Source organism: Oncorhynchus kisutch, linkage group LG13, assembly GCF_002021735.2.
Source record: "Oncorhynchus kisutch isolate 150728-3 linkage group LG13, Okis_V2, whole genome shotgun sequence".
Classification (NCBI taxonomy): Eukaryota; Metazoa; Chordata; class Actinopteri; order Salmoniformes; family Salmonidae; genus Oncorhynchus; species Oncorhynchus kisutch.
This window is the reverse complement of record NC_034186.2, coordinates 16,375,498-16,400,610: the sequence shown is the minus strand read 5'-3', so window position 1 is coordinate 16,400,610 and position 25,113 is coordinate 16,375,498. Positions and strand designations below refer to the sequence as shown.

Sequence of the window (25,113 nt, the reverse complement as noted above, 5' to 3'; positions counted from 1 at the left end):
TAAATTTATACAATTATACACAAAGCAACATTTTAATGACTGAAATACAGATAATCCACATCAACAGCCTTTGGACCAGAATACATTTTTTGCAAAGGAATGCATTTGTTACTGAATGTTTGCTAGATGGCTGCCTATGATAGGCATTGATTGACTGACCTTTTGAAGGCCTTTGATATTAAAGGTCATGTACATTGAATTCAAGTTAGGGCATTTCCTCTACATTTTAGACAGGCATGGTATTGCTAGTGTTCATGGTTATATTCATATTCAAAATCTCTCAAGTTCCTGAGCTGACATTCTAATGATCAATTCACTTTCTCTAGGTCTACATCTCACAAAGTAGATAGCCTAATCATGGAGTCAACATTCATGCCTTTATGTACGGCAATTGCAGAAGTCCGATTGTATGCTCATACATTACTTTAGAAACAATTTCTCATTTCAATAATCGATCAATCCGAAGCCAATAAACAAAGGGTATGATGATGCACGGATGGACTGCGGACGACACTCATGTGGCTGGCTGTCTCAACATTGTGACATGCCCATCATTGGCCCTCGAAATGTAAACAAAACTACAGTATACACTTGCATACAGGTACCATAAAGAGGTAGGAAACATAGCACAGCAGTCAGGAGTTTAGTACCCATATATTTCTGAAAGCAAAACAATCTATTGTGATTTTAGGCTACCCTATGCAATGCAGTACAACCTTGAGTATAACACTAATAGCATGTCATTCAGTGAGTGAGTGTTACTAAGACCCTAATCTCACCCTTCTAATCAGTCTGGAAATATTGCAGTATATTTTTTATTTATGTGAATAAACAAACACATGATGGAGCAATTGAATGAGAATAAAACTACATTAATTAACAGAGAGCTTAATACCAAAGGAAAATGTTCTGGGTACATGTTAAATTCATGCAAAATTGTAGAAAATAAGAATAGAAAAAAAAAATAACAGGAGTTTTACATTGATGAACTACACTGTTTAATAGCAGCAGTAAAGAGCAATGAAAGGTACTAATGCTTGAAGAGTGAATTGTTACTAACGTAGAAAATAAGATGGAGATCATGTCCTATTTAAGTGAAAATGTATTTCAAATTAACCTGCAATTCAGAACAACCTACAGTATATATAACCTTGGCCTAAACATTGCTATCAAATGTTAGCTGTTCAAAAAGAGGCAGTTGCAGTGATCTCATCCTTCAAGAGCATTAGCTTTTATTAATGAAAAAAAAGTTGAGTTGGAACCACAAAGAATTCAATAGACATGGGGACTTTACAAACTCCCCTGTCTAGGGCTTTAAAAGAGGGGCCATGGGCACAAGTACAGAACACTTAATTTTTGGGGTGGGGTTGTCAGTCCCCATACACAAAACTGGCCGAGGTAAAGATTGATTGACGAAAAAGACAGTCTCAGTTTTGATGTTCTCAAATTCAGGTTGTTTGTTCAAGATGAATGGTAACAAGCAAATACTGTGAAACTCAAATGATTGAAAAAGAGCAACATCAATAGAGTAAATAATAAGAAATACATTATGTACAAACTAAGAACACCATTTTGATTTGTAAAGTCAAGTAGTTCAGTATTCTTTTTAGATTGAGACAACGAAGTTGCATTGACCCACTGGATTGGTCAGCAAAGGCAGATAATCTGTGTAGGGCCTGAGAAAATGTTCCCTTTAACTCAATAAGAGCATGCTTGTAGCAAATAGCAGTTACTAACACTTCACCTCATACAGAGTCTCTCTATGGTGCGTCAGAATGTGTAACGAGGGACTACAGTACATTGACAAGTGAAAAGATCTCCATCTATACATAGAGCAGGCTCAGTACTATGTATGGCAGGCACATGTCCTGTATTTAGTTTTGCATCTTGGTTCTTGGATAGTTTCCAAAGTAATAGTGTGTGTGTGTGAGATAGTTTCCTCTAACATATCAAATCTGTCACGCGTCCTCCCTTCCATTCCAATACAACAACAGTAAAGACAGACATGACCAATCAAAAATGCACTGACCACTGAACCCACACCAACGTCTCAAGCTCAACCCAGATGAACCATCTTCCTCCTTATTTATTCACATCTGTAAACTCAAATTTAATCCAGAAGAAATAATAAAAATAGATAAATAAAATAACTGCTGCACCTTTGACCTGAAACAGTTCCAGAACAAACAGCTAATCCTCTTCCTCCCTTTTCAAAAATGTCATCCTCCAGTACAAAAAAAACTATATCAAACGAAGGTCTTGCAGCTTCTTGCTAGAGAAATAAATCATTCTGGTTTTTAAATACAGTGTTGCGGACAGGCAGTAGGTAGGTATGTACAGGTGAGCCCTCCTCTCCTCTACCATTGATCCCTGGCGCTGAGAGAGGGACGGTGCAGTCAGTGGGGCCGACTGCTAGACTCAGACACCTGCCGTTTACGGGAAGTACCGTAACCATTAAGGCTGCTGTTCAGGCGTTTGGTCAGACCACCGTTCAGAATGTCCTGGATGTGCTGAACTATAAGGTTTATGGCAACTGTAAGGAGAGGGAAGAAAGCATTCAGAGGGCATTGAAGGATAATCTCACAAGGTTTTCCATTCCTCTCTTATCCAGATAAAATGAAAGCAGAACAAGTTCCAGAATTTAAAAGCATCACAATTTCACTAATAAGGCCTGCAAATAAGTGAGAAATCTACAATTGACCTTTCCATTCCAAAACAGAGACAGTCAAACATTCCCAGGACAAAACAGTCAATCTAGTCTGATTTCCATAGCATGTCACACCATCTATCTCAGAACAGAAGAGCCATCACTTACAGTCACATCAGCCTTTAGTAAGTTTACTATCGCAGGGTAAGAGACTGCACTGATTACCAACGTAAATAACAGACTATGGGGAGCAGTGTTCCAATAATGAGTCAGTTTGTCACATACCAGCATACTTGCTTGCTCACATAAGGCAGCCATCTTAAGAAACAAGTCAAAAACTCACCAAGATTATCTGCTCCTCTGGGAATGATCACATCAGCGCACTTCTTGGTCTACAGATGGTGAAGAAATAAATATGATTAGCAATACGATCTGAACCAGGGCAAGGGGGTTCAATACCTTTCAAGAGGAGGTCCATCCGTGCAACAACTAACAATGACACAAATAGATTGATCCAAGGTTGTTCAAATATTTGTTGTGGCAGTATCATAGCTAGGTACTCACTGGCAGACAGAACTCCTCAAAGGCAGGCTTAACAAAGGTGATGTATTGCGTTAGCACCTGCTCCAGATCCCTACCTCGCTCGCCGATGTCTCTGAGCACTGGGGAGGGAACACAGAACAGGAGTGGAGCTGTCGGTATGATTTTTCCGGGATTCTTAAGAAGCTAGTAGGCGTCTACATCTTTTGTCTGTAATGTCTTTTCAATATATGTCGGACCCCAGTAAGACTAGCTGTCGCCATTGGCGTCAGCTAATGGAGATTGTAATAAATCAAAATTATTCATGTCCTCCAGGCCCGATATTGGAAGCCCACTGCTGTCTTTTAACAATTCACAAGTGTGAATTCACATGTTTGATGCATTTCACCCAATGAAATGGGAAATATATGTCTATATATATATATATATATGTCTATCGTTTTACCTCTACGTGAGAGCCGTGTGTCTGCGTCTGTGTCCACAAACAGCTTCATCTGGAACAGGTCCCTGATCTCCTGAGAGTAGAACATCAAGATGCCCTCGAACAGCACCACGTCTGCTGGGTACACCATCACCACCTCCTCCTTCCTGATACACACCCACCGGGGAGAGGACAATGTGTATGAGGTGTGTGTGTGTGTGTGTGTGTGTGTGTGTGTGTGTGTGTGTGTACCACTAACCTGGAATGGGTGACAAAGTCATACACTGGGATTTGCACTGTTTTGCCCTCCAAGATGTCCCACAATGTTTTCACGATGAGCTCGTTGTCAAATGCATCTGAGAAGAGGAAGAGAGAGGACAAAGGAACTCAGAACCATGGTGTGTCTGTGTCTCCATGTCTGCTGGTGCCACCGTGCCAGACCATAGGATCTAGATCTAATCCCCACAAAGAGATGACATGTGGGATAGAATACATGCTGATATGGCTGGCAGATGCATGCTGGCCACTCAACCCTTACAATATATGCCAGAATCAGAGCTAGCCAGCCAGCCCAGACTGGCTAAGATATATCACACACAGCCAGTCAGTCAGTCAGCCAAGACTGACTAAGATATGACAGCCAGCCAAACACAAAGCCAGACTGCAATGACTAAGACATAGGTTGTGTCCGAAAAAGCAAACTATTCCCTATTTAGTGCACTACTTTTGACCAGGGCCAATACAGTATCTACCACACTGTCTGAGACAGATGGCTGAGTATCTACTCTGAGACAGACTTTCAACACAGCAGTCTATCGCTGGCCATCAGGGGACGCAAGGCAGGACATTCAGAAACCTTTGGTTCTCCCCTGGAATTGTGATCATTCTACTTCTAAGAACTGGAGGGGAAAGCCAAACAGAAGTATTCCACATTATGAAACTCATTTGAGTAGAAACAAAATCATGCAACCATTTGTTTTCAATGAGAGAAGAGCAAGGGGAAGTGAGAGTGGAGTCATCTTTTACACTGGGAACCAAGAGATACAGTACCAGTCAAAGGTTTGGACACATTCAAGGGTATTGCGCTTAGCTTTCATCAAGGCAAAGGGTGGCTACTTTGAAGAATCTCAAATATATTTGGATTTGTTTAACACTTTCTTGGTTACTACATGATTCAATATGTGTTATTTCATAGTTTTGATGTCTTTACTATTATTCTACAGCATAGAAAAGATATGTGTCTAAACTTTTTACTGATGCTGTAGCTACATTTGATCGTTGGTCAAATATACCATACACAAATAAAAAATAAAAAAGGGTAACTATTTAGCAACTGACTATTTAGTAACTATTTAGCAATGTATCCAGATGTATAGATAAATAAACAGATGAGCTAAATACCTGGGTGGTCGAAGTTGAACTGTCCCTTCAGTGCCTTGGCCTTCTGGTCCGGAGTAAGGACCCTGTAGAAGCTGTCTTGGCTGAGAATGGCCACCTGGCGCTGGTGATGGTCAATCTTGTTCTGGCCAAGCAGCTCCATGATCTTACCGCAGACAGAACTCTGGCCGGGGGAAGAGGAGGATGAGGGGGAGGAGAAGAAATAGAGAGGATATCAAGTTATTAACAGTCTGTCTGGTTGTGATCTGAAGTAAGTTGTGATGTGTTCATTGAGATTTGGAGATAAAAGCATGTCAAAAATATGAATGTGTCATAAAACATACGTTGATATACCAGACTATGACAGAGATGGATGCAGTATATTAGAAGACACATTTGAAACTATGCACAATAGCTCAACGTGTGGTCACCTTGCCTGATTTTCAGCTGACTACAATATACACGGTTAAGACCGTAACATAAATTTTAACACATGAAGTCCAAACCAGACAGTGTTTGCTTTGTAGTAAAACCAGACATTAGCATGCATTAGCATGCGTTTGCTTTGTAGTAATTTCCTATAGATAAATGTAGAAAATTTGTGCAGATAAGAAATGCAGATAAGAAATTATTTAACCCTTTCACATGTAGAGCCTCTAGCCCTGCTCAATATGCCTTAACCAACCATTCAGTTTCACATCCCACATATGCGGTGACATCACCTGGTTTAAACGTCTCTAGAGACAATCTCTCGCTAATCATTACTCAATGCCTAGGTTTACTTCCAATGTACTCACATCCTACCATAACTTTGTCTGTACATTATGCCTTGAACCTATTCTATCTTGCCTAGAAACCTGCTCTTTTTTACTCTCTGTTCCGAATGTAATAGACGACCAGTTCTGTTAGCCTTTAGCCGTACCCTTATCCTACTCCTCCTCTGTTCCTCTGGTTATGTAGAGGTTAATATAGGCCCTGCAGTGCCTAGCTCCACTCCTACTCCCCAAATGCTCTCATTTGCTGACTTCTGTAACTGTAAAAGCCTTGGTTTCATGAATGTTAACATTAGAAGCCTCCTCCCTAAGTTTGTTTTATTCACTGCTTTAGCATACACTGCCAACCCGGATGTCCTAGCCGTGTCTGAATCCTGGCTTAGGAAGACCACCAAAAACCCTGAAATTTAAATCCCTAACTACAACAACTTCTGACAAGATAGAACTGCCAAAGGGGTCGGTGTTGAAATCTACTGCAGAGATCGGTCTTACTATCCAGACCCAAACAATTTGTGCTTCTACTTTTAAAAGTCCACCTTTCCAGAAACAAGTCTCTCACCGTTGCCGCTTGCTATAGACCACCCTCTGCCCCCAGGTGTGCCCTGGACACCATATGTAAATTGATTGCCCCCCATCTATCTTCAGAGCTCGTGCTGCTAGGTGACCTAAACTGGGACATGCTTACCACCCCGGCCATCCTACAATCTAAGATAGATTGAGGGCATCTATCAATGAACCCACCAGGTACAACCCCAAATCCGTAAACACAGGCACCCTCATAGATAACATCCTAACCAACTTGCCCTCCAAATACACCTCTGCTGTCTTCAACCAAGATCTCAGTGATCACTGCCTCATTGCCTGCATCTGTAATGGGTCTGCGATCAAACGACCACCCCTAATCACTGTCAAACTCTCCCTAAAACACTTCAGCGAGCAGACATTTCTAATCAACCTGGCCCGGGTATCCTGGAAGGATATTGACCTCATCCTGTCAGTAGAGGATGCCTGATTATTCTTTAAAATGCCTTCCTCACCATCTTAAATAAGCACACCCCATTCAAAAAAATGTAGAACCAGGAACAGATATAGCCCTTGGTTCTCTCCAGACCTGTCTGCCCTTGACCAGCACAAAAACATCCTGTGGCGTTCTGCATTAACATCGTGCATTAACATTGCCCCCGTGATATGCAACTTTTCAGGGAAGTTAGGAACCAATATGCACAGGCAGTTAGGAAAGCTAATTGTTGCCACCCCTATTACTAGCCTGTTTAACCTCTCTTTCGTATCGTCTGAGATTCCCAAAGATTGGAAAGCTGCCGCAGTCATCAACCTCTTCAAAGGGGGAGACACTCTAGACCCAAACTGCTACAGACCTATATCTATTTTACCCTGCTTTCCTAAGGTCTTCGAAAGCCAAGTTAACAAACAGATTACCGACCATTTCGAATTCCACCATACCTTCTCCACTATGCAATCTGGTTTCAGAGCTAGTCATGGGTGCACCTCAGCCACGCTCAAGGTTCTAAATGATATCATAACCGTCATCGATAAGAGACATTACTATGCAGCAGTCTTCATCGACCTGGCCAAGGCTTTCAACTCTGTCAATCACCACATTCTTATTGGCAGACAAAAGCCTTGGTTTCTCAAATGATTGCCTTGCCTGGTTCACTAACTACTTCTCAGATAGAGTTCAGTGTGTCAAATCGGAGGGCCTGTTGTCCTGTTGTCTCTATGGGGTGCCACAGGGTTCAATTCTCAGGCCAACTCTCTTCTCTGGATACATCCAGAGATGTACATACATGTCGCTCTTGCTGCGGGTGACTCTCTGATCCACCTCTACGCAGACAACACTATTCGGTATACTTCTGGCCCTTCTTTGGACACTGTGTCAACTAACCTCCAGACGAGCTTCAATGCCATACAACTCTCCTTCCGTGGCCTCCAACTGTTCTTAAATGCAAGTAAAACTAAATGCATGCCATTCAACCGAACGCTGCCTGCACCTGCCCGCCCGCCCGCCCAGCATCACTACTCTGGACGGTTCTGACTTAGGTATTTGTTGTTGTCCACATATTCTAGGTGTCTGGTTAGACTGTAAACTCTCCTTCCAGACTCACACGAAGCATCTCCAATCCAAAATTACATCTATAATCGGCTTCCTATTTCACCTCAAAGCATCCTTCACTCATGCTGCCAAACATACCCTCGTAAAACTGACCATCCTACCAATCCTCGACTTTGGCGATGTCATTTAAAAAACGGCCTCCAACACTCCACTCAACAAATTGGATGCAGTCTATCACAGTGCCATCCGTTTTGTCACCAAAGCCCCATATACTACACACCACTGCGACCTGTACACTCTCGTTGGCTGGCCCTCGCTTCATACTCCAGCAGGTATATCTCACTGGTCACCCCCAAAGCCAATTCCTCCTTTGGCCACCTTTCCTTCCAGTTCTCTGCTGTCAATGACTGGAACAAACTGCAAAAATCGCTGAAGCTGGAGACTCATATCTCCATCACTAGCATTAAGCACCAGTTGTCACAGCAGCTCACAGATCACTGCACCTGTACATAGCGCAACTGTAAATAGCCCACCCAATCCACCTACCTCATCCCCATTCTGTATTTAATTATTTATCTTGCTCCTTTGCACCCCATTATCTCTACTTGCACATCTATCACTCCGGTGTTAATTGCTATATTGTAATTACTTCGCCACCGTGGCCTATTTATTGCCTTTCCTCTCATATCATACCTCATTTGCACACACTTTATATAGACTTTTTCTACTGTATGTTTGTTTATTCCATGTGTAACTGTGTGTTGTTGTATGTATCGAATTACTTTGCTTTGTCTTGACCAGGTCGCAGTTGTTTGAGAACAAGATCTCATTTACTAGCATACCTGGTTAAATAAAGGTGAAATAAAATAAACATCCTCTATGAAATGCTGTTCTGGAACATGAATTGTGGTCCACCTGACATTCCTTTGCATGTAATATTTCTTGGTATCATACCCCACAACAAACGGAAGAGACTAAACTACCAGTAGAGCCACCTGTTCATCAGACAGTGTTTTTTTCTTATTCTGACAAACTTTACAGTTGCAGTTTAGGAATTGTGTATGTGTGTATGGCTGTCTATGTGCCAGTGTGTGTGTGTGTGTGTGTGTGTGTGTGTGTCCATGAAGTCTGTAGGGCCCAGGCTGCGAATTATTAGTTAAATGGATGAGTGTGACCAGGACTGGTGACAAGCATTTCAGCTGGCAGCTAGGGAGTAGAGCTCAGAGATGAATGCTCAGTGTGGATTAAACACACAAAGAAGGCCAAGTATAGTCCCATCAAAGAAGGTATTGTTGCACAGCCATCTTGTGATACCCCTTCTTCTTTTACATCCTTGAACTATTCCCTAAACTTGTATTGACTCTACAGACACATGTATTCTGCTTTATCTTCTTGAAAATATCTTTACCCTGTCAGAGCTCTTTCCAAGGAGGCACTTTTGTATTCTTCACTGATGGCTAGCATGCATTTTCCCCTTCGCTGCAATACATGCATTTTCCCTTATGCAGGTTCACCTAGGCCTATTGTCTGTTGCCAGTTATCTCTGTTTTTTTTTTAAATCTCTGGTAGGCCTGAAGTAAGCAGTTAGATTATCATAACAGCTGCCTGGTGGCACGTGTAGGTTCAGTGGTCTACGAATAGTGCCTTGCTATTGACTGACTGGCATCCTGTTGTCTTCTCTGGTGTGTCTCAATTACTCATTAAGGTCAGGGCCGCCTTAAAGGGACATTTCAAAAATGTTCTACTTCATATTAATCATCTCCAGCACCACCCCAACATCAACATATGTAAAAATGGCACATTTCTGTTTAGTAGTAAAAATATGGAGGAAGATAAGTGTTTCCAGTGATATCAACCAATTAGTAGGCAATTAGTAAATGGGACAATGTGTGCATGACCCCCTTACAAACAGGCCCATTTTCAACACATTCTTGCCTGATATGCCTCTTATACCTCCCGTGGACATGCCAGCATGCTGGTGACGAGTGGTAGTAGTGGTGTGCAGATGTGGTTGGGCGTTTATTTGAATAAATCCATTGAATATACACCATCAAAATGAATCCATTATTTATTTGTTTAAGCAGATCCTAAGAAACATTCCAAGACTAATCAAATATTTCAAAAGAACACAGAAGTATATTTTGAGTTTAATTAGGCATTACGGGTCTGTGCAGCCATGGCCATGCCCCATCCAAATAAATATCATTTGTTTGTTATTTTGTTCATTAAAAACAGACAAGAAACACCTATTCAATCACAGTCAACACACATTTTATATTAAGAATATTATGGAATATAATATTATGGAAGATATTTTCCTGACAACTTGTGTCACGTGAACATGTGGAACCGCTTTCATATAAAAAAGTGTTCTTTTGCTTTTTTAAATCCACGTTTCATTGCCTTCCTACCCCCACTTCACTTTGTTAGGGAGCAGGCATAGGGTTTTATCTTCTCTCAGGGAGACCGTAGAAAAACAAAACAGAACACAAGACGTAACATTAACTTCCTTCAGAGGGGGCGGGGGGGGGTTAACAACATTTCTGAACACCTGCCAAATGCCACCTGTCAAATGACTCTGCTGTTTCAGTCAAAATAAGGTTACCTAAAAAAGATATCCTAAAAATTGGTTAATGTAAACAAGCCTCGATGCATCTGAAAGGTCATAACAGTTTACCTAACCAGACAGACAATTGTGAATATTTTCTAGACCAAGACAAAACACAGTGAGCTAGATAATACAGATATCACTTTATAAATCATAGTATGACTTTGGCATGGTTGAATTCGGCCTACTGTGTCTTGGGGAGAAAAAAAAACATTTATTTATTGAACCATGACTAACAGTAGCCTACATTGGAAAAGAAGCAGCTGGCTGATGTAGGCCGAGCCTTTATTATATATAGAATATACTAGATGACTGACAGGGGGCGCTGTTTTGAAGTCACTGCATCCCCATTTTACTATTCCCCCACCATTGTAAAAAAGATTTTGAAAGCTATAAAATGCATTTATTAATGTCTACATTAGTTTTGCCACATTTATTCAATTGCAGTCACTTTAATGCATATACCTTAAATTATGTCAGCTAAACATAGGACTAAAAAACTAAGAATATAGAAAATACATTTTCCTTAAAGTAGTTTTTTTTAGAGAGTAGGCCTGCTAATGTAACTGTCCCCACAATAACAAAACCATTTCCCTTTTTCAACTTGAGGTTTTATGGGTATTGTGACACCTCCGCTATGGGGCTCTATAGGAATTGATGGTATTCTACAATATTTCAATTAGAGGTCAAACAGGGAAATGGTTCTAATTTTTTATTTTTTATTTCACCTTTATTTAACCAGGTAGGCTAGTTGAGAACAAGTTCTCATTTGCAACTGTGACCTGGCCAAGATAAAGCATAGCAGTGTGAGCAGACAACAAAGAGTTACACATGGAGTAAACAATTAACAAGTCAATAACACAGTAGAAAACAAAGGGGGAGTCTATATACAATGTGTGCAAAAGGCATGAGGAGGTAGGCAAATAATTACAATTTTGCAGATTAACACTGGAGTGATGAATGATCAGATGGTCATGTACAGGTAGAGATATTGGTGTGCAAAAGAGCAGAAAAGTAAATAAATAAAAACAGTATGGGGATGAGGTAGGTGAAAAAGGGTGGGCTATTTACCAATAGACTATGTACAGCTGCAGCGATCGGTTAGCTGCTCAGATAGCTGATGTTTGAAGTTGGTGAGGGAGATAAAAGTCTCCAACTTCAGTGATTTTTGCAATTCGTTCCAGTCACAGGCAGCAGAGTACTGGAACGAAAGGCGGCCAAATGAGGTGTTGGCTTTAGGGATGATCAGTGAGATACACCTGCTGGAGCGCGTGCTACGGATGGGTGTTGCCATCGTGACCAGTGAGCTGAGATAAGGCGGAGCTTTACCTAGCATGGACTTGTAGATGACCTGGAGCCAGTGGGTCTGGCGACGAATATGTAGCGAGGGCCAGCCGACTAGAGCATACAAGTCGCAGTGGTGGGTGGTATAAGGTGCTTTAGTGACAAAACGGATGGCACTGTGATAGTAAACTGGATGCAGTCTGAGTAGAGTGTTGGAAGCCATTTTGTAGATGACATCGCCGAAGTCGAGGATCGGTAGGATAGTCAGTTTTACTAGGGTAAGCTTGGCGGCGTGAGTGAAGGAGGCTTTGTTGCGGAATAGAAAGCCGACTCTTGATTTGATTTTCGATTGGAGATGTTTGATATGAGTCTGGAAGGAGAGTTTGCAGTCTAGCCAGACACCTAGGTACTTATAGACGTCCACATATTCTAGGTCGGAACCATTTATTTTATTTATTTTTTATTTTTATTTTACCTTTATTTAACCAGGTAGGCAAGTTGAGAACAAGTTCTCATTTACAATTGCGATCAACCATCCAGGGTGGTGATGCTAGTCGGGCATGCGGGTGCAGGCAGCGACCGGTTGAAAAGCATGCATTTGGTTTTACTAGCGTTTAAGAGCAGTTGGAGGCCACGGAAGGAGTGTTGTATGGCATTGAAGCTTGTTTGGAGGTTAGATAGCACAGTGTCCAAAGACGGGCCGAAAGTATATAGAATGGTGTCGTCTGCGTAGAGGTGGATCAGGGAATCGCCCGCAGCAAGAGCAATATCATTGATATACACAGAGAAAAGAGTCGGCCCGAGAATTGAACCCTGTGGCACCCCCATAGAGACTGCCAGAGGACCGGACAGCATGCCCTCCGATTTGACACACTGAACTCTGTCTGCAAAGTAATTGGTGAACCAGGCAAGGCAGTCATCCGAAAAACCGAGGCTACTGAGTCTGCCGATAAGAATATGGTGATTGACAGAGTCGAAAGCCTTGGCAAGGTCGATGAAGACGGCTGCACAGTACTGTCTTTTATCGATGGCGGTTATGATATCGTTTAGTACCTTGAGTGTGGCTGAGGTGCACCCATGACCGGCTCGGAAACCAGATTGCACAGCGGAGAAGGTACGGTGGGATTCGAGATGGTCAGTGACCTGTTTGTTGACTTGGCTTTCGAAGACCTTAGATAGGCAGGGCAGGATGGATATAGGTCTGTAACAGTTTGGGTCCAGGGTGTCACCCCCTTTGAAGAGGGGGATGACTGCGGCAGCTTTCCAATCCTTGGGGATCTCAGACGATATGAAAGAGAGGTTGAACAGGCTGGTAATAGGGGTTGCGACAATGGTGGCAGATAGTTTCAGAAATAGAGGGTCCAGATTGTCAAGCCCAGCTGATTTGTACGGGTCCAGGTTTTGCAGCTCTTTCAGAACATCTGCTATCTGGATTTGGGTAAAGGAGAACCTGGAGAGGCTTGGGCGAGGAGCTGCGGGGGGGGGGGGGGGGCGGAGCTGTTGGCCGAGGTTGAAGTAGCCAGGCGGAAGGCATGGCCAGCCGTTGAGAAATGCTTATTGAAGTTTTCGATAATCATGGATTTATCAGTGGTGACCGTGTTACCTAGCCTCAGTGCAGTGGGCAGCTGGGAGGAGGTGCTCTTGTTCTCCATGGACTTCACGGTGTCCCAGAACTTTTTGGAGTTGGAGCTACAGGATGCAAACTTCTGCCTGAAGAAGCTGGCCTTAGCTTTCCTGACTGACTGCGTGTATTGGTTCCGGACTTCCCTGAACAGTTGCATATCACGGGGACTATCCGATGCTATTGCAGTCCGCCACAGGATGTTTTTGTGCTGGTCGAGGGCAGTCAGGTCTGGGGTGAACCAAGGGCTGTATCTGTTCTTAGTTCTGCATTTTTTGAACGGAGCATGCTTATCTAAAATGGTGAGGAAGTTACTTTTAAAGAATGACCAGGCATCCTCAACTGACGGGATGAGGTCAATGTCCTTCCAGGATACCCGGGCCAGGTCGATTAGAAAGGCCTGCTCACAGAAGTGTTTTAGGGAGCGTTTGACAGTGATGAGGGGTGGTCGTTTGACTGCGGCTCCGTAGCGGATACAGGCAATGAGGCAGTGATCGCTGAGATCCTGGTTGAAGACAGCGGAGGTGTATTTGGAGGGCCAGTTGGTCAGGATGACGTCTATGAGGGTGGCCTTGTTTACAGAGTTAGGGTTGTACCTGGTGGGTTCCTTGATGATTTGTGTGAGATTGAGGGCATCTAGCTTAGATTGTAGGACTGGCGGGGTGTTAAGCATATCCCAGTTTAGGTCACCTAACAGAACAAACTCTGAAGCTAGATGGGGGGCGATCAATTCACAAATGGTGTCCAGGGCACAGCTGGGAGCTGAGGGGGGGTCGGTAGCAGGCGGCAACCGTGAGAGACTTATTTCTGGAGAGAGTCATTTTCAAAATTAGTAGTTCGAACTGTTTGGGTATGGACCTGGAAAGTATGACATTACTTTGCAGGCTATCTCTGCAGTAAACTGCAACTCCTCCCCCTTTGGCAGTTCTATCTTGACGGAAGATGTTATAGTTGGGTATGGAAATCTCTGAATTTTTGGTGGCCTTCATGAGCCAGGATTCAGACACAGCAAGGACATCAGGGTTAGCAGAGTGTGCTAAAGCAGTGAGTAAAACAAACTTAGGGAGGAGGCTTCTGATGTTGACATGCATGAAACCAAGGCTTTTTCGATCACAGAAGTCAACAGATGAGGGTGCCTGGGGACATGTAGGGCCTGGGTTTACCTCCACATCACCCGCGGAACAGAGAAGGAGTAGTATGAGGGTGCGGCTAAAGGCTATCAAAACTGGTCGCCTAGAGCGTTGGGGACAGAGAATAAGAGGAGCAGGTTTCTGGGCATGGTAGAATATATTCAGGGCATAATGCGCAGACAGGGGTATGGTGGGGTGCGGGTACAGCGGAGGTAAGCCCAGGCACTGGGTGATGATGAGAGAGGTTGTATCTCTGGACATGCTGGTAGTAATGGGTGAGGTCACCGCATGTGTGGGAGGTGGGACCAAGGAGGTGTTTTTCCACCGTTCATTTTTCCCCATAGGGGATTTTAGAAACAGTTAATATAAGGGATGTGTTCTTTGTAGGCTTACTCTGGAGTGACATTTTGATAACCATGTAAATCTCTTTCGGGACAAGGTGACTTTTATCAATGTATTCGGCTCTATTTACTCTGATTCGAAAATGCTAAATAGCATCAAAGACTACAAATCCCTGCACCTCACCTCTAGCTGACATCTTTGCTAACAACTATTGTGTCAGTTTAAATCTTTCACAAGACAGTTCACAGAATTTTCAATTTAAATGTAGCCAATTTATTCATTACTACATTTAGCTAACATTAGATAGTTAATCCAGAGATTCTTACATTTGCCTCTATTGGGCAGGCTCGTTCAGATCATCATGACATTTGTAGTTCTTTATGATAGCCACATTAGCAGCTAATTAGCATTTAATTTGTTGGGGATTTATTATTTATTTACCCCGGACGACGCCAGGCCAATAGTGCTCCGCCCTATGGGACTCCCAATTACAGCCGGTTGTAATACAGCTTGGATTCGAACCAGGGTGTCTGTAGTGACACATCTAGCACTGAGATGCATTGCATTAGACTGCTGCGCCACTCGGGAGCCGATTGATAATATATTGATCAAATTCATCACCTTGTTCGTAAGATATTTACATGTTTATCAAAACGTCACGCCAGGGTAAGTCTACATGAAACATAGCCCTTATTTTAAGTGTTTCTGAAATCTCCTAAAAAAAATGAATGGTGGAAAAACAATTGGAAAACCATTTCCCTGTTTGACCACTATGTTATGATTATTATGACTATTATTATGACTAATCTATGGAGGACTGAGTCTTCTGAGGAATACCAATATGGCAGGCCGGAGGCTTCAAAACCTCTCATTGGCCAATACATAGCAACTGAAATCTAGTGTTCATATACATTATTTGCTGTTACACTAGAATGGGGTCAGTGGCACAGTAATGTGCATTATGGCGAATATGCAGTGTTTTTACTGATCGCCAGGCACAATCAGTTGGTCTTGTTGACGCAGTCAATAAACAATAACACTTGGTTGGATAACTGTATGGCTCTTATGAATAACAAACAATTAGTTCGTAACGGATTGTATGTGAATGTCACCGCCAAGATATTTGTCGGGAGAAGACACCGGCTTTGTCCTTCGATCGCTCACGTAAACTGTTAAGATTTCCGTTAGATTTCCCAACCCCCACGATGGTCACTGTCTCCGAGCGAGCGAAGAGTTCTTAGAAACATAGCAGATAAATTGTTGCTACTTGGATTCCTTTCTTTCTACATTATAGAGCGAGAATGACAGCCATCCAAGATTCCATCGGATGGAATGACCAGCAGCATTAGCCAGACAGCTGTGACATGCCTCCCAACAAAAGGTGCTGTAAGGCTGGGCTATATTTTAGATAGGCCGATTAGCTATAGAATATTGTACAGCCTACATTGACATGATATGTAAAAAATAATATCTCCGAAAAGACAGGATAAAAAGGGGCCATCTTTGTTATGGATTTTCTGTCTGGGTTGTCATTAATACCCTTTCTGAATTTAAATAATAATTTAAATATTCCTAGTCATAATAGATTAAATCGTGAAATCCACGTATCAAGGAGGTTTGTGGAAATGTTGAATTATTTGTACACTATTTGATAGGGCTATTAGGAGAGTGGGCTAAATTCTTGCCAAACAGTGGCCTATACCTATCATCTTAACCAACTAATGTTTTTCCTGAAATTATTAGAGAACAAACTAGCTTTGAAGGAACAAATGTGACATTCATTCATTGGTCTATCATGAACCACGCGGTCAGTGCGTTCTCATATTTCAACCACGTTGACAATTCCATGTCACTGTTTACAGGCTAGAAAAACAGGACATTTCTAATTCATAGACAATATTAATGCCAACCTTGCCGCTGGCAGTCCCTCCTGCTACCCCGATGAGGAAAGGTTGCCGTGTAACGTTTTCGACTTGACTGTCCAGTCTTGTCTCGCTGTCGCCTGCCATGCTTGCTATAAACGCATACTGACGCACGGAGGTGGTTTTGCCCCTCGACTGCGCTCCTCCCTTTTTTCAGTTGTGCATTTGCTTTGATGCTCTGAGTGTGCGTGGATTTCAATCCAGTTTTTTGTAGCCTGCTTGAAATGCAGAGCGTTTACATAAGGTTTTACATGTTTTTGAAATTATCAGAACTCTATGTATCAGATAGGCCTATCGCTACATTTGATTGTCAGCTCAGACACATTTACAATAGTTGTAGTGTGTGTGTGTGAGAGAGAGAGAATCCCTACCCCTAGAGACAACTGCGACAACATAACCAACAAAAACGGGTCACAACTCCTGCAGCTCCCTCGCACGCTGGGTATTTACATAGTCAACGGTAGGCTTCGAGGGGACTCCTACCATAGGTACACCTATAGGTCATCCCTTGGCATTAGTACTACTTCATCACTGACCTCAACCCAGTCTCTCTCTGAGCGTTCAGTCAGTGCACTGGCACCCCCATCAGATCACAGCAAAATCACAGTCTACTTGAAAAAAGCAATACTCATCCAAAAGGCATCAAAGCCAAAGGAACTGAATACTATTTAGAAATGCTATAGTTGGAAGGAAAGTAGTGTGGAAACCTACAAAAACAAACAATTGGGCAACAACAAATTCAATCCCTTTTAGACAACTTTCTGGACAAAACATTTCACTGTAACAGTGAAGGTGTAAACTTGGCAGTAGAAAACCTAAACAGTATATTTGACCTCTCAGCTTCCCTATCAAATCTAAACAATTCAAGCAGACAACCTAAGAAAATTAAACAACATTGACAAATGGTTTGATGAAGAATGCAAAAACCTAAGAAATAAATTGAGAAATGTATCCAACCAAAAACATAGAGCCCAGAAAACCAGGGCCTATGCCTTCACTATGGTGAATCACTAAAACAATACAGAAATACACTACGGGGAAATAAAGCGACAGCACGTCAGAAATCAGCTCAATGTAATTGAAGAATCCATATAATCTAACCACTTGGAACACACTAAAACAAACAACAACAGGAAGTGTTATCTCTCCAAAACAGAGATGTATGGATAATTATTTTATTTAACTAGGCAAGTCAGTTAAGAACAAATTCTGATTTACAATGACGGCCTACCGGGTTAACTGACTTGTTCAGAACAACACATTTTTGCATTGTCAGCTCGGGGATTCAATCCAGAAACCTTTCGGTTACTGGACCAATGCTCTAACCACTAGGCTACCTGCTGCCCCCAAAGCACTTCTCCAATATGTTTCTCTCTATAACAAAGAACAAACAGCAAAAACATATACATGATCAAATACAAATCTTCAAATCAACTTTTAAAGATTACCAGAACCCACTGGATTCTCCAATTACATTGAATGAGTTACAGGACAAAATAAAAACCCTCCAACCCAAAAAGGCCTGTGGCGTTGATGGTATCCTAAATGAAATGATAAAATATACAGACCACAAATTCCAATTAGCTATACTTAAACTCTTTAACATCATCTTCAGCTCTGGCGTTTTCCCCAATATTTGGAACCAATGACTGATCACCCCAATCCACAAAAGTGGAGACAAATTTGTCCCCAATGACTACCATGGGATATGCATCAACAGCAACCTTGGGGAAATACTATGCATTATCATTAACAGCAGACTTGTACATTTCCACAGTGAAAACAATGTACTGAGCAAATGTCAAATTGGCTTTTTACCAAATTAACGTACAACAGACCACGAATTCACCCTGCATACCCTAACTGACAAACAAACAAACCAAATCAAAGGCAATGTCTTCTCATGCTTTGTTTATTTCAAAAAAGCTTTTTATTCAATTTGTCATGAGGGTCAGCTATACAAATTGATGGAAAGCGGTGTTGGGAGAAAAACATACATTATAAAATCCATGTACACAAACAACAAGTGTGCTGTTAAAATTGGCAAAAAAACACATTTCTTTCCACAGGGCCGTGGGGTGAGAGAGGGGTGCAGTTTGAGCCCTACCCTCTTCAACATATACAGTGCATTCGGAAGGTATTCAGACCGCTTGACTTTTTCCACATTTTGTTACGTTACAGCCTTATTCTAAAATGGATTAAATAAAAACAATTCCTCATCAATCTACACACAGTAGCCCATAATAACAAAGCTAAAACCGTTGTTTGTTTTTTTTGCAAATCTATTAAACATACAAATAAAATAAAATACCTTATTTACATAAGTATTCAGGCCCTTTGCTATGAGACTCGAAATTGAGCTAAGGTGCATCCTGTTTCCATTGATCAACCTTGAGACATTTCTACAACTTAATTGGAGTCCACCTATGATAAATTCAATTGATTGGACATGATTTGGAAAAACACACATCTGTCTATATCAGGTCCCACAGTTGACAATGAATGTCAGAGCAAAAATCAAGACATGAGGTTGAAGGAATTGTCTGTAGAGCTTTGAGACAAGATTGTGTTGAGGCACAGATTTGAGGAAGGGTACGAAAACATTTCTGCAGCATTGAAGGTCCCCAAGAACACAGTGGCCTCCATCCTTCTTAAATTGAAACAGTTTGGATCCACCAAGACTCTTCCTAGAGCTGGACGCTTAGGCCAAACTGAGCAATCGATGGAGAAGGACCTTGGTCAGGGAGGTGACCAAGAACCCGATGGTCACTCTGACAGAGCTCCAGAGTTCCTGGGAGAAGGGAGAACCTTCCAGAAGGACAAGCATCTCTGCAGCACTCCACCAATCAGGCCTTTATGGTAGAATGGCTAGACGGAAGCCACTCTTCAGTAAAAGGCACATAACAGCCCGCTTGGAGTTTGCCAAAAAGCACAAAGGATTCCCAGACCATGAAAAACAAGATTGATTATTTGGCCTGAATGCCAAGCGTCATGTGTGGAGGAAACGTGGCACCATCCCTATGGGACTGGGAGACTAGTCAGGATTGAGGGAAAGATGAACGGAGCAAGTAATGAGATCCTTGATGAAAACCTGCTCCAGAGCGCTCAGGACCTCAGACTGGGGGCGAAGGTTCACCTTCCAACAAGACAACAACCCTAAGCAAAACAGCCAAGACAACACAGGAGTGGCTTCGGGACAAGTCTCAATGTCCTTGAGTGGGCCAGCCAGAGCCAGGACTTGATCCCAATCTAACATCTCTGGAGAGACCTGAAAATAACTGTGCAGCGACACTACCCATCCAACCTGACAGAGCTTGAGAGGATCTGTAGAGAAGAATTGGAGGAACTATGTTAATAAAGGTGTTCAAGCTTGTATCATCATACCCAAGAAAACTCGAGGCTGTAATCACTGCCAAAGGTACTTCACAAAAAATCTATTTCAGGTTAACCTACCAAAATTTGAAAAAAGTCAAGGGGTATGAATACTTTCCAAATGCACTGTATATAAAAAAATTGGCGAGAGCACTAGAACAGTCTGCAGCCTCCCCTACTAGAAGTTTGAAGTCAAATGTCTGCTGTTTGCTGATGATATGGTGCTTCTGTCCCCAACCAAGGAGGGCCTACAGCAGCACCTAGATCTTCTGCACAATTTCTGTCAGACCTGATAAAAACTGGCCCTGACAGTAAATCTCAGTAAGACAAAAATAATGGTGCTCCAAAAAAGGTCCAGTTGCCAGGACTGCAAATACAAATTCCATCTAGACACCGTTGCCGTAAAGCACACAAAAAACAATACATACCTCAGCGCCACAGGTAACTTCCACAAAGCTCTAAACGATCTGAGAGACAAGGCAAGAAGTGTATTTTCATTTTTTGACCTCTCTTTCTCCCCAATTTCATGATATCCAATTGGTAGTTACAGTCTTGTCCCATCACTGCAACTCCTGTACAGACTTGGGAGAGGTGAAGGTCAAGAGCCATGCATTCTCCGAAACACAACCCTGCCACAGGAGTCAATAGAATGTGATGGGACATCCTGGCCGGCCAAACCCTCCCCTAACCTGGATGACACTGTGCCAATTGAATTAGGCCGATAACCACTAATTATCCAAATCCAGCAAAGAGCAATTACAGTTGAAGTCGGAAGTTTACATACACCTTAACCAAATACATTTAAACTCAGTTTTTCACAATTCCTGACATTTAATCAGAGTAAAAATTCCCTGTTTTAGGTCAGTTAGGATCACCACTTTATTTTAAGAATGTGAAATGTCAGAATAATAGTAGAGAGAATGATTTATTTCAGCTTTTATTTCTTTCTTCACATTCCCAGTGGGTCAGAAGTTTACATACACTCAATTAGTATTTGATAAACAGCTGTCTCTGATTGGGACCATTTCAGACCAACAGAGAAATACAAATTCACCTAGATGACCCACCCAAGTCACCATCATGCCCCAACCAACACAGAGAAAAAAAACAACTTACTATGGTCAGGGTGTGACAGGGTCAAACGTTTCAGGTAGCCTTCCACAAGCTTCGTACAATACGTTGGGTGAATTTTGGCCCATTCCTCCTGACAGAGCTGTTGTAACTGAGTCAGGTTTGCAGGCCTCCTTGCTCGCACACACTTTTTCAGTTCTGCCCGCAAATTTTCTATAGGATTGAGGCCAGGGCTTTGTGATGGCCACTCCAAAACCTTGACTTTGTTGTCCTTAATCTATTTTGCCACAACTTTGGAAGTATGCTTGGGGTCATTGTCCATTTGGAAGACCCATTTGTGATGAATCTTTAACTTCGTGACTGATATCTTGAGATGTTGCTCCAATATATCCACATAATTTTCCATCCTCGTGATGCTATCTATTTTGTGAAGTGCACCAGTCCCTCCTGCAGCAAAGCACCCACACAATATGATGCTGCCAGCCCCGTGCTTCAAGGTTGGGATGGTGTACTTCGGCCTCCCCCTTTTTCCTCCAAACATAACGATGGTCATTATGGCCAAACAGTTCTATTTTTGTTTCATCAGACCAGAGGACATTTATCCAAAAAGTAAAATAATTGTCCCCATATGCAGTTGCAAACCATAGTCTGGCTTTTTTACGGCGGTTTTGGAGCAGTGGCTTCTTCCTTTCAGGTTATGTCAATATAGGACTCGTTTTACTGTGGATATAGATACTTTTGTATCTGTTTCGTCCAGCATCTTCACAAGGTCCTTTGCTGTTGTTCTGGGTTGATTTGCACTTTTCGCACCAAAGTACGTTCATCTCTAGGAGAATGTGTCTCCTTCCTGAGCGGTATGATGGCTGCGTCGTCCCATGGTGTTTATACCTGCGTACTATTGTTTGTACAGATGAAGTGGTACCTTCAGGCATTTGGAAATTGCTCCCAAGTACATCTCCTATTGACTCAATTATGTCAATTAGCCTATCAGAAGCATCTAAAGCCATGACATAATTTTCTGGAATTTTCCAAGCTGTTTAAAGGCACAGTCAACTAATATGTATGTAAACTTGTATGTAAACTTCTGACCCACTGGAACTGTGATACAGTAAATGATAAGTGAAATAATCTGTCTGTAAACAAATCAAATCAAATGTATTTATATAGCCCTTCGTACATCTGCTGATATCTCAAAGTGCTCTACAGAAACCCAGACTAAAACCCCAAACAGCAAGCAATGCAGGTGTGGAAGCACGGTGGCTAGGAAAAACTCCCTAGAAAGGCCAGATCCTAGGAAGAAACCTAGAGACGAACCAGGCTATGAGGGGTGACCAGTCCTCTTCTGGCTGTGCCGGGTGGAGATTATAACAGAACATGGCCAAGATGTTCAAATGTTCATAAATGACCAGCAAATAATAATAATCACAGTAGTTGCAACAAGTCAGCACCTCAGGGGTAAATGTCAGTTGGCTTTTCATACCCGATCATTAAGAGTATCTCTACCACTCCTGCTGTCTCTAGAGAGTTGAAAACAGCAGGTCTGGGACAGGTAGGATGTCCGGTGAACAGGTCAGGATTCCATAGCCGCAGGCAGAACAGTTGAAACTGGAGCAGCAGCACGGCCAGTTGGACTGGGGACAGCAAGGAGTCATCATGCCAGGTAGTACTGAGGCATGGTCCTAGGGCTCAGGTCCTCCGAGAGAAATAGAGAAAGAGAGAATTAGAGAGAGCATACTTAAATTCACACAGGACACCGGATAAGACAGGAGAAGTACTCCAGATATAACAAACTGACCCTAGCCCCCCGACACAAACTACTACAGCATAAATACTGGAGGCTGAGACAGGAGGGGTCAGGAGACACTGTGGCCTCATCCGATGATACCCCCGGACAGGGACAAACAGGAAGGATATAACCCCACCCACTTTGCCAAAGCAAAGCCCCCACACCACTAGAGGGATATCTTCAACTACCAACTTACCATCCTGAGACAAGGCCGAGTATAGCCCACAAAGATCTCCGCCACGGCACAACCCAAGGGGGGGGCACCAACCCAGACAGGAAGATCACGTCAGTGACTCAACCCACTCAAGTGACGCAACCCTCATAGGGACAGCATGAAAGAGCACCAGTAAGCCAGTGACTCAGCCCCTGTAATAGGGTTAGAGGCAGAGAATCCCAGTGGAGAGAGGGGAACTGGCCAGGCAGAGACAGCAAGGGTAGTTCGTTGCTCCAGAGCCTTTCCGTTCATCTTCACACTCCTGGGCCAGACTACACTCAATCATATGACCCACTGAAGAGATGAGTCTTCAGTAAAGACTTAAAGGTTGAGACCAAGTCTGCATTTCTCACATGGGTAGGCAGACCATTCCATAAAAATTGAGCTCTATAGGAGAAAACCGTAGCGTACTTGTAGGTGTGTACGGCAGGACCAAATCGGAAAGATAGGTAGGAGCAAGCCCATGTAACGCTTTGTAGGTTAGCAGTAAAACCTTGAAATCAGCCCTTGCCTTAACAGGAAGCCAGTATAGGGGGGCTAGCACTGGAGTAATATGATCAAATTGTTTGGTTCTAGTCAGGATTCTAGCAGTAACCTAGCACTAACTGAAGTTTATTTAGTGCTTTATCCGGGTAGCCGGAAAGTAGAGCATTGCAGTAGTCTAACCTAGAAGTAATAAAAGCATGGATACATTTTTCTGCATCATTTTTGGACAGAAATTGTCTGATTTTTGCAATGTTACGTAGATGGAAAAAAGCTGTCCTTGAAACAGTCTTGATATGTTCGTCAAAAGAGAGATCAGGGTCCAGAGTAACGCCGAGGTCCTCCACAGTTTTATTTGAGACAACTGTACAACCATCAAGATTAATTGTCAGATTCAACAGAAGATCTCTTTGTTTCTTGGGACCTAGAACAAGCATCTCTGTTTTGTCCGAGTTTAAAAGTAGAACGTTTGCAGCCATCCACTTCCTTATGTCTGAAACACAGGCTTCTAGCGAGGGCAATTTTGGGGCTTCACCATGTTTCATTGAAATGTACAGCTGTGTGTCATCCGCATAGCAGTAAAAGTTAACATTATGTTTTCGAATGACATCCCCAAGAGGTAAAATATATAGTGAAAACAATAGTGATCCTAAAACGGAACCTTGGGGAACACCGAAATGTACAGTTGATTTGTCAGAGGACAAACCATTCACAGAGAAAAACTGATATCTTTCCGACAGATAAGATCTAAACCAGGCCAGAACTTGTCCGTGTAGACCAATTTGGGTTTCCAATCTCTCCAAAAGAATGTGGTGATCGATGGTATCAAAAGCAGCACTAAGGTCTAGGAGCACAAGGACAGATGGAGAGCCTCGGTCTGATGCCATTAAAAGGTCATTTACCACCTTCACCTTCAAGTATTTACTCTGAGCATTATAATAACTTACGCAAAATGGAAAAGGGGAAAATAGGAAAAGGTCGCAGAGCTACAACAACAGCCCGTAACAAGACAGCAGAAGATATAATCGTCGATGAACCCGAAATGGCTAATGCTAACGCAAATAAGATAGCAGCAGCAAAAGAACCCTCATTTCGTGAGGTGATGAAGGAGGAATTGCGCGAAGCACTCACAGGCCTACTAGAGGAACTTCAAGAAGATCTAAGAAACTAACTAAATGAGTTCAAGAAGGATATTAACCAGAAACTGGAAGAAAACAATTTAGAACTTCACAGCATATCTACAAGAATGGGGGGCACCGAACAGCGCATTGGGGAAACGGAAACATGGAACTCCGCAGTCAAAGAAATCCTTGAACAGTCACTGATAAGCCAACACTACAGACAAAAATGACAGAACTCTAAGGTTTCTCACGTCGAAACAACATTAGACTTTATAACGTAGTTGAGGGCGTAGAAAAAGACTCTATGCCAAACTTCGTGGAGGGTCTATT

At 42.5% G+C, this 25,113-nt stretch overlaps 1 protein-coding gene across 1 annotated transcript; it reads right to left on the bottom strand.

The window, feature by feature from the left end:
* Positions 1 to 16,948, bottom strand: uck2a (uridine-cytidine kinase 2a). Its single transcript, XM_020499465.2, has 7 exons — positions 16,725 to 16,948; positions 5,010 to 5,169; positions 3,868 to 3,964; positions 3,633 to 3,775; positions 3,212 to 3,309; positions 2,991 to 3,039; positions 1 to 2,533 (listed from the first exon to the last, which is right to left on the bottom strand). The coding sequence occupies exons 1-7, from the start codon at positions 16,821 to 16,823 to the stop codon at positions 2,397 to 2,399; spliced, it is 783 nt and encodes a 260-aa protein (XP_020355054.1). The 5' UTR covers positions 16,824 to 16,948; the 3' UTR covers positions 1 to 2,396.
* Between the last annotated feature and the right edge of the window lie 8,165 nt (positions 16,949 to 25,113).